Source organism: Lathyrus oleraceus, chromosome 4, assembly GCF_024323335.1.
Source record: "Lathyrus oleraceus cultivar Zhongwan6 chromosome 4, CAAS_Psat_ZW6_1.0, whole genome shotgun sequence".
Taxonomy (NCBI): Eukaryota; Viridiplantae; Streptophyta; class Magnoliopsida; order Fabales; family Fabaceae; genus Lathyrus; species Lathyrus oleraceus.
The window spans coordinates 21,967,543-21,978,539 of record NC_066582.1 but is presented as its reverse complement, the minus strand read 5'-3'; the positions used below and the strand labels follow the sequence as shown (position 1 = coordinate 21,978,539).

The 10,997-nt window shown below is 28.2% G+C and overlaps 1 protein-coding gene across 3 annotated transcripts; it reads right to left on the bottom strand.

Moving 5' to 3' along the window:
- Window positions 1-6,397: 6,397 nt before the first annotated feature.
- Window positions 6,398-9,082, bottom strand: LOC127138506 (RING-H2 finger protein ATL56). Of its 3 annotated transcripts, none has more exons than XM_051064969.1 (2): window positions 8,388-9,082; window positions 6,398-6,833 (listed from the first exon to the last, which is right to left on the bottom strand). In XM_051064969.1, exon 1 carries the CDS (start codon window positions 8,925-8,927, stop codon window positions 8,391-8,393), a length of 537 nt encoding a protein of 178 aa, XP_050920926.1. In that variant the 5' UTR covers window positions 8,928-9,082; the 3' UTR covers window positions 6,398-6,833; window positions 8,388-8,390. The 3 variants fall into 3 exon arrangements, with proteins under 3 accessions (XP_050920926.1, XP_050920928.1, XP_050920927.1); XM_051064971.1 differs by having other exon boundaries at window positions 6,398-6,811; XM_051064970.1 differs by having other exon boundaries at window positions 6,398-6,808.
- Window positions 9,083-10,997: the final 1,915 nt, after the last annotated feature.

The following is a 10,997-nucleotide window of genomic DNA, read 5'->3' as shown; positions in this document are numbered from 1 at the left end:
TCAAAAAAATTGATACTGAGTTTATCTACCTAACTATTAGAATTTTCATTTTTTTTATGAGTTCTCTAAAGCGATTTTTTCTAAATGTCAATGATGGAAAGTGTATTTTTACCATTATAAAATAAGGGTAATGTTAACTTGTGTCCCAAGGACACAAGTTAAGAGATAAATATAATAACAAATTATTGAAAATTGTGCCTTAAATTTAATACAATTTTATAATTAATATTTTTATTATTTTTTTCAATATAAATTTTCTATTTGTGGAATTTTTAACGTAGGTACAAGTTAACATTACCCACAAAATAATCGAGTGACCGATTAAATTTATGGAATGTAGGATTAATTCTCCAATAACTCTAATGAATTGGTGGGTTTGATACAGAAGATATTTAAATAATTTCCCAATTCTTTTAGTTGAGTGTGACATGAGTGCTGATGTAAAAATTTATTTTAAAATTAAATTGAAATTGACAATAATTAACTTTAGAGTCAATTCATTGATTAGTGCAAATGGATTAAAATATGGAATGATAAGTATGATGAATATGATGATGTGGAAGACGAACATATGTTTTGAAATAATAAAAAAGGCACGAGTTCAACAACCAAATTACAAGATAACAACTAATTTTATTTTATTTTATTCAATCTGTGAAATAAAATACTTTATTGTTTAACTTTTTAGAAGATTACAAGAAACTTCGTTAAGTCATTTCAGTTTTATTCATTTTCTTGAGGGTGACATTTTGTTTAACAATAGAACCCCAAACCTAACTTCAATTCCAAATAATAATATTATCTTTTATTAGGTGTCTTTTTTAGAGATTAATTGGAATAGAATAGTGTAAAATTATTTTAAATTATCATCCAATTAAAACTATTCATTTTAACATATAAATTGTAATAAAAATAAATATAATAATAATAATTAAATCATAATAATAACAACTTCTTCATGTTTCTCTCTTTCTCTTTCTTCTTCCACATTTCTCTAACTCTCTTTATTTCTCATTTCAGTTACTTCTATTATTCTTCCCCCATTCCATCCTTCTATTCAAAATTGATCTTTATACTTTTACCAATTTTATCTCACAAACTATATTTGCAAATCTCTACATACATGAGGTTAAACCCTAAACTAATAATATTTTCTTCTTTTTTATGATTGCGTTACTTTCCAATTTTTTCTCGTTTTTTTTTAATACTAAATTTAAGTAGAATAATTTATGGTTTTCTACTAATTGTTGAAACTTTTATAAAATTTAAATCAATAGTAGCTTGAGTTTTAACGAATAATATGAGATTTGATTAAAAGAGGGAGGATAAGTTTCACTTCTTTGGTGGTTTTGAGGCTCTTGATGGGGTTCACTCCAATCATAAGGATTAAATTTTACAAGTTTTTTAGATATTTTTTGGTAGTAAAATTTTATAGACAATGAATAATAAAAGCAAGTCCCTTCGATATTTCCGTGATCACATCATTTTGACTTGTGTATTGAATAAAAGCAAGTCCCACTAATCTTTTCATGATCACATCTTTAACCATCTTAGCTCCAACGTAGGTGAAAATTTAGTGTTAGCAATGCCAACAACTTAAATAAGGCTCTGATGAAGTCTCCAAAGAGCATAGAAGCAACTTGTTGAATTTTCCTGCTCTAAAAGACTTGATAAGGCATGACTTGAATAAAGACCTTCAATTATAATATGAAGACAATTAATTATTAAAATTAACACTAGTATAAATATAAGCAAAAGTAGTAACATTAGAAAAAACTATTACCTCTTAATCAACCAACAATATAGAAGTTTCAAAATAGAGTTTGAAAATTGAATTTATCACCTAAAAATCATAAGTATGTTGTTAGTGAATCAAATTAACATGATAAAAAAATGAGAAGACATGTACATGTAATTTTAAGATACCTTGTTTGATTTAAATTTGGACATTTAGGCTTAGTATGACCCTTTTTCATGCAATAACTACAAGTAGAGGAACCTTTTCTGACCATCTCCAAACTGCTTTTCATTCGCAAAGTCTGCGAACGTTCTTTAGTTGCTATAAGTGGAGGGTCATGCAAAGCTATATTAACATCATATACTTTTGGCATATCTTCAGATGTTGAATCAACAAACTTCTTATTTGACTATTCAATATCCAATAAATCAAGTTTTGCAATCTCATTTTACAAACTTTGAATTGCAATATCGTGATGTTTTTCGGATTGTGAACCTCTTTCTGATAGTTCGAGGGAATGAACCATAATACTATTAAACAATGAAGTGTCAGAAGCGTTGCTGCTTCCTTCTTGAAATCCTTCAATTGTCACTTCTTTTACCTTTTCTTTTTTAGCATTAATAGACCATCTATGTAAAACATATTGTGAAGGGAGACAATAAACATTTTTCTTTATGAATACACATAATACATGTCTACAAAGAATACCTGAAAATTCAAACATGTGACAACTACAATTTGCTTCTTTTGAAGTGACATGAAAATTCACATAGTAGATAGGCTTCTCTTTGTAAATTTCACGAACTTTATACGTTGAGACTTCAATAAGTTTTTTTTGCACATTAGTCTTCTTTCTATGTACTCGAAGAAACTATGAACTTCTAGGAGAAAATAGTTCATGATTATGGTCCCTTACAAATCTTGAAACAATCCATATTTCTCCATTTTTATTTAAATACAGCATTGCCTTGCATCCTATCCTTGTTTCATCGTGTACGATAATACTATTACTTTCTTCTTTCACATATTTTTTTGCCCCGAAATCCCTCCTTTGAACAAAGAAATTCTCGACCTATTATCATACCATTTGTTCTTGATTTAGTAACACGACCCATACGAAAGCTAAAACCTTTATTCTTAGCATACCTTGTGTAGTAAATTCTCGTCTCTTCAATTGATGCAAACTCCATTCCTTCGTATGGCTCTAAGGGAGGCTCTGCTGGTAGTCTGCTATTGAGAGGATCAATACCAACAACACTTTCAAGCATGTCATCTGAGCTAACTATGGTTGAATCTTCATGTATATTTTGCATATCTTAATCTGTTATAATAATACAAACAATATTTACACAACTGTTAAACATGATAATAAAAATAATATTGCACTAGTAAAGCTAGTAAAATTGAATACAATACTTATCCTCTCTCTTTTAATCAAATCTCATACTATTTGTTAAAAACTCAAGCTACCATTGATTTAAATTTTATAAAGTTTCAACAATCAGTAGAAGTTCATAAATTATTCTACTTAAATTTAATATTAAAAGAAAAAAACAAGAAAAAATTGGAAAGTCACACAATCATAAAAAAGAAGAAAATATTATTAGCTTAGGGTTTAATCTCATGTATGTAGAGATTTACAAATATAGTTTCTGAGATAAAATTTGTGAAAATATAAAGATGGATGGAATGGGGGGAAGAATAATAGAAATAATTGAAATGAGAAATAAAGAGAGTGAGAGAAACGTGGAAGAAGAAAGAGAAAGAGAGTGAGAGAAGCGTGCAATAAGAAAGAGAAAGAGAGAAACGTGGAGAACTTATTATTATTATGATTTAGTTATTATTATTATATTTATTTTTAATTACATGCTTATATGTCAAAATGAATAATTTTAATGAGATTATAGTGTAAAATGGTTTTACACCGTCAGTCAGTGTATTCTAATTAATCTCATATTTTATACCAAACACCCTCACATATTTTATCAATTTCAAAATTGTCCTTAAACAAAATTGAAACATATAATGTTCAAACAAAAATAAAATTGGAACATAATATTCAAACAAAATTTTCGATAATTCATTTAAATTTTTCAGTATTATTTAAAATTTTCAGTAGAACTATTTTTAAAATGCCAGTATAAATTTACTGATTTTTAAAAAATGTCCAATATTTTTGAAGCAATATCAATTTTTTTTAAAAATATTATGTGATATCGAAAATATTAATCATATGGAATTTCTGATAATATAAATTTTGGTTATAATTTTGTTGACAATTTTATACGGATGTGACTTCAGACAATTTTGTATAGTTTACATTGAAAAAATTCAAAAACAACTTAACTACGGGACAATTTCACAATTTCTGATATTTTTCAATTAATATCTATAATTTCAAAATACCCAATACTAAATTAAAAATCTACACTATCAACATTTTCAAATTTTCCGATGAACACGAGTAAATACTGCAATATTTAAATTCCTTGTAAAAACTCATACATTCATATCGATATTTTTAAAATTCACGGTATAAATACATGAGTTTTTACCGATAATTTTGAAATTTCTAATATAAACTAATGAAAGTTATGATTTCTTATTGGATATTATAAGATTCTCAATAAAAATAATGTCTGACCGATTAAATTCTACATTAATCCCGTGAAATATGTGATGGTTGATTTTGAAATGTCATTATCAAATATGTCTTCATATTTTATAATCGGAGAAAATTCAAACTCAAATCCAAACTTAATCAAAACAAATTTTCCTATCAAATTCAAGTAAGTTTGGATGAATATCATTGATATAAATTATCTTGTCATTCATGGCTAATTAAATTCTACATTAGTTTCACTACTACCTCTTTAAAAAATATTCTTTTTTTTTTAATTCATCCGTTCTTTTTTAAGTGTCATTTTTTGACTTTTTATACTTACCAATAAAACTAATCATTGTTGTTACTATTTAAAAATCATTATCTTTTTTTCTATTTTACCCTTTATTTTTTATTAAATTATTTGATTTTTCTCTCTCTTTGTAATAATTAACTAGGGGTACTTTTGACAAAAGAATAATCAATAGTACTTTAAACTTTGGAATGACACTTAAAAAATGAACAATTTTTTTTTCTAAAAAATGACACTTAAAAAGGAACGAAGGAGGGAGTACTACTCCCTCCATTTTTTTATTACTCTCTCTGTTCCTTTTTAAGTGTCACTTTCTTGAAAAAAATTTGTTTTTTTTAAGTGTCATTTGCAAAGTTCAAGATAGTATTAAATGTATCTTTGTCAAAATTACCCCTATGTAATTATTATAGAGAGAGAAAAAGTAAAATAAATGTAATATATAATTAAGGGTATTATAGGTAAAATGAGAATTATTGTTTAAAAAATAACAATAATGATTAGCTTTCTTGGTATGTGCAAAAAGTCAAAAAATGACACTTAAAAAGAAATTGAGGGAGTATAAGTCATCTTTTATTTTTCACACGTATCAAAGAATGTAATAATTGTGGTATGAAAAAGAAAAATTATTAAAAGTTTTTTAAAATTATATTTTATTAATGATATTGGAAAGACAAATTAACATAATTAAAAAGAAAGAGAATAATAAATATTTAAGATATAATAGTAAAAATAATATTAATAATTAATTGGTATTATAAAACGACTTATATTATGGTACAAAATATTTTTTTAAATGATTTATAAAAAAAAATAGAGCTAGTATTGTATTTGCGTAAAAAATTTTTTTTTTTTAATTATTATTTTTAAAATTTGAGGTAACATTAATTGTTATTTTTATCAATACTTTTTTAATTATTTATTGAAAAAATAAAAAAATTCAAAAAAATTATAAATATTCCCTCCATTTTTTAAAATATTATTTTTATTTATTTATTATATATATTAAAAAAATTAATTATTATTGTTATTTTTTAAACAATAATTCTTCTTTTATCTATAATACTCTTAATTATTTATTATATTTATTATTATTTTTTATTTTTATAATAACTATTTATGAGTAATTTTGACAAAAATACAATTAGGGTAATGCTAACTTATACTCTAGGGGCACAAGATAAGACATCCACTTATAAAAAGTTTGTATTGAATAAAACAATTATAAAATTAATTTTAGACCTTTATTAAAATAAATGCATAATTTTCAACACAAAATTACTTTGTTTAGTTGTTATCTTGTGCCTCTAGGACACAAGCTAGCATTACCCATACAAATTAATACTAACTAATGTGAATTTTACAAATAAAAATTAAAAAAAATAACTTTAAAAAAATATTCTCTCCATTTCTTTTTAAGTGTTATTTTTTTTACTTTTTACACCTATCAAGGAAATTAATTATTATTATTATTACTTTTCAAACAATAATTCTTGTTTTACCTATAATATCCCTAATTATTTATTACATTCATTTTACCGTTTTTCTCTATAATAATTATCTAAGAGTAATTTTGACAAAATTGCAATTAATACTATCTTAAACTTTGCAAGTAATAATTAAAAAAATGTTTTTTTAAAAAATAAATATTTAAAAAGAAACGGAGGAAGTAAAGGGAAAAAGTAATTGAGAATGTTAGATAAAAAACAAAAATAGGAAAAGAAAGCATTAAAAAGGACAGAGCGAGTAGTAAATAGTAAGTCTCATAGTTTTTCTTGTCTTTTAGAAGTTGGCACAACAATGACTACCAATAGCAATAGGCAATAGTAATAACGTTTTCCAATGTGGTGGTGGTCTTCCCATATAGATAAGGTTGTCAGAATCACTTTTCCCAATCCTCATACTATCACGATTCTATCACTTTTCCCAATCCTCATACTATCACGATTCTATCACTTTTCCCAATCCTCATACTATCACGATTCTATCACTTTTCCCAATCCTCATCCCACATTAACTAGAAATCTTGGAAACATGCGCAAGATCACGCATTCATTGTCTTTTACCTGTTAAACTTGAACTACAACTACTGAAAATTGGATCATCTCATTTTACAACTTTTTCCTCAGCATTTCTCCAATGTTGTCAATTGCAACGCCTGCTATAACTGCTAGTTAACAACACTGCATAACCCTAGTTTAGAATAGAAAACAAGTTTGCAACAGAAGCAGAGAATCCCTACACACTACTAGTACTGTATTACATAATCTTTTACCCAGATCAGTTGATTATCATCTATCCCCCCTGTGCGGCTATTCAGATTACAAGGAAATAGTTAGGTAAAATATTCTGTAAATATCTTACCACTAGTGTATTCCAATATAGAACCAATTTCGGATAATATTTTAATTATAAAACACGACGGACACTAGAACACTCCGACAACATCAATGTGACACGAAGGAAATGAACGAATGCAACATGACGAAGTAGAATAGAATACAATGGAATGGAATAGGGAAATCAAATATAGATCACATTCTATTATTTAATTATTTTATTAAAAATATTATATTCCATCACATAAATTTCAAATTGAAAGAAAAAAAAAATTGAATAGAAAGATTTCCATCATGTTCAATTTTATTTCATTCATTATTTGTAAATTCAAATTATTTACAAATTCAAATAATAAAATTTCAAATTATTGGAGTACACAATTTCATCTCATACCATTAATACCCATAAGATTATGCTTGGATATCCTAAAAGATTATGTTTGAATATCCTAAAACAAATAGCGCAGAATAAAAATTTCATTTTGAAATCCATAGGATGGAACAAGGCAAACTGAGTAGAATGGAGCCAAACAAAAAAGGTTGTTCTTTCTGTCCAAATGATAGAGAAAGAAATAGAATTCATATCACTCCATCCGATTTTAAATGATTCAAATAATTTTAAATGATTCAAATAATGTAATATCATTCCATTTCATCCTATTCCACTATGGTATATCCAATTTCATCGATTCAAACAAAATCTAAGATAGTATTTGAATTTCATTAATTCTAATATTTAAAAATATTATAAATATTTTAATCAAAATCAATGTAGTTAATAAGATTATTTTATTATACTTTAACTTTTTCTTTTAGATGTGTGACATTTGTTTACAAAAATCATAAAAGTGTGGTAATACAAAGAAAAAAAATATTTTTTTTAAACACTTGCTTATTATCAATATAATATGAATGTCTGATTTAAAATGTCGAAGCAAATAATAAAAGTACTTGTCTGATTTTTCAGACATATATTTAATATTTTTAATATGTGTGTCGTATAAGTGTCATTTGGTAGCACATGCTAATACTAGAGTAGTATGTGTTTCATAGGTTTTTAGTTTCTATCCCCTTCATACATAATATCTGTTATCTTATGCTAAAGATCTTAGTATTAATAAGGATTAAAAAGTGGTTGAAGAATGATGAAACTCATCTGATGGTGAAGTTTTCCATTAACAACTAAGCTGAGAATAGTAAGATTACAAAGCATAATCACCCAAATATTCGTAAATTAGCTTCCCCCACTTCCTAGATTCCAACCAAACCCAAATGGGAAAACCATGTAAAAAAAATTAGCTACAATTCATTCACACATAACGCTACTATACTACTACTATACTTTATAAAAATAAATTTAACATTAACGTTACATAGTTTAAGAAAATAAAAACTCACAAGCTATAAAATGGAGAAAGCATTATTGTTATTGGAGCAATTCCAAAACTGCGAAGAACCTTCCGTTACAAGATTCGTTTCAGCATTTGATCGAACAGGTGAACGGCAAGTCGGACACGTGGCGACTTTGATCAGCCACGTGTCAATGCATCTCCGGTGAAAGACGTGTCTACACGCGGCGAGGTTTCTACACCATTGACCGTTGCGGAACCCGTCTAAACAAACGGCGCAACGGGAATCGGGTCCGGGAGTGGAATTTTTGTTGATGCGGAAGTTGGGGAGGTTGTTGATTTCGTGGGGGAGGAAGGGGGAGGTTGGAGATTGGAGGCGGCGGGATGGGGTGGGACGGAAACGGAGGCGGTGGAGGGCGCCGGCGAGGAGGAAGAGGTTGAGGAGGAGGAAAGCGGCGAAGCCGAGGAAGAGGAAGAAGAGGGAGGTGAGAAGGAGCATGATGATGGGTTTGAGGAAGAGGGAGAGGAGGTTGGGGTTGGGTTTGGGTTCGGGATCGCCGCCATGGGGATGGTGGGGAAGTGGAGGCATGGTTGGGGTTGGGATTGGGATTGGAATGGAAGGAAAGGGTTGAAAATGGTGTGGCAATAATAGGAATAACGTAATAGGAAAATAGAAGATGAGAGAGAGAGAGAGGAATAACGAAGGGATATGCGTATTTATTTGTCGTAGTTATAAATCTAGGGGCGGTAACGTTATGGGTTTCACAAATTGTGAATTTGTATCCTTGACCCACACACCCCTACTTTATTTTTCACTCCATAAAGACTATCAATTCTTTTTTCTACAATAATAGTGTGATTCTATAGTAATGATGTGATGAATTTATAATTTGCATATTAATGTTATAAACAACATATTTTATGTCTCAATATTAAATATGAGCATTCAATTTGACCATTAATCCATGGAGGGTGATGATTACGAGCACCCAACTTGACCGTTAATCTATGAAATAATTTGACTCTCAAGGTTTTTGTGAAAATGTCTCTTTATTTCTTCATAGTTGGGATTAGCTGACTGAAATGGTACCTGCTTGTAAATGATGATGAAGGAAATGATAATCTACCTCTCTCTATATTACTTCTCACGTGGTATATTAGATTTGCGGCAATGTGCATTAGTGTATGTTAATCACAATGAAGCATGGTGGGAGAATTACATTGAAGTTGGGAACTTGAAAATAAACTTCGAAGCTAGATGACTTCACTCACAGCTTGGTTCATGGTTTTATACTTTGTTTCACTTGATGATGTAGACTTTCGAGTTAATTAGGATGATGTCCAATGTGAACTACAATAGACAACTGAGGGATCTCCCGATGAAGATTCAAGGTATCTCAAAACATGTATAATTGCATTTCAATGAGCTCGTTGTGGAGACTGCATAAATTGACTTAAGATGTGGACACAATATGTAATCTTTGGACATGATATAGTAAGGTGAATTAAGCGGCCAACAAAGCTTCGAAAGTATGGGGGATATGGATCAGCAAGACTAGAATAAAGTGCAAGCTTTTAACACTACTACAAATAATACATTTTATGACAAAACATTCACCTCGAACCACCAATAATCGAGGTATATATCCTGATAGCGCCACAATTTTGTTAATATATACAACTTATATCCTCGGTTATTATCAAAATCGAGAGAATATAACTATGAGGGAGCTTGCTTCGAATCTCAGTTACTGTATTTTATGTTTTTTTCTTTATTTTTAATTGGTTTAAGGTCACATGACACCTTTCCCTTTTCCCTTTTTTTTTTTTATTTTCAATTTGTATTACCCTCACTTCTATTTGCTAACCCAGGATAATATCTTTTGCATCAACATTTTCAAATATCTTTTATTGTTTTTAATTATTTTTAATCTATTACCTTAGTTTTGTCTAAAAACCTCAGTGATAGTTATTTTAAATGAATTTCCAGGTTATGGCGCTATGGGGCTTTTCAATTTTTAATTTTTTTTTAATTAATATATTGCCTCGGTTTATCCTAAACACCGACATGTTCTTTCTATTGTATGAATACTTCAGAGAATTATACTCTAACTTTTCATTTATCTATCAACAAACACTTTAACTTCATCGTCATTCTTTTCACAAAAATCTATGCGATTCTCATCAAAACTCTTCCAACATCAACTCGAACATTATCTCTTCTCAACGTCATCTCTTCCAATACCATCTCGTTTAAAACTCGTTGAAGCTTTGTCATCACGTTCGAGGTACGTAACTTGTAACACCCCAAATTTGATTAAACTATTTTGGTTTATTTTATTAATTATTTGATGTTGGTGTGAATTAAAATGAATTATATAACTATATATTGTTCGAGGCATAATGGTATTGGTAGGGTGTGGTGAGAAATAGATACTTTGTAGGATGATTAGAAAATAATTAGAATATGGGCATTTTAATTAAATAAAGGAATTTAGTTATTTTATTTATTTAATTAGAATAATGAGAATTTTAATAATTAGGCTGTAGCTATTTTATTTCATTGGTTGGATTAAAATAGAAGAGTATAAATAGTAGGGAGAAAGGGAGAATATTATTAGAATTATTTTTATTAAAATAAAATTAGAGTGAAGAGGGA

What these genes read in the sequence shown, in the direction of transcription:
- LOC127138506 (XM_051064969.1), bottom strand. Translation starts at nt 8,927, where the DNA reads ATGCCTCCACTTCCCCACCATCCCCATGGCGGCGATCCCGAACCCAAA.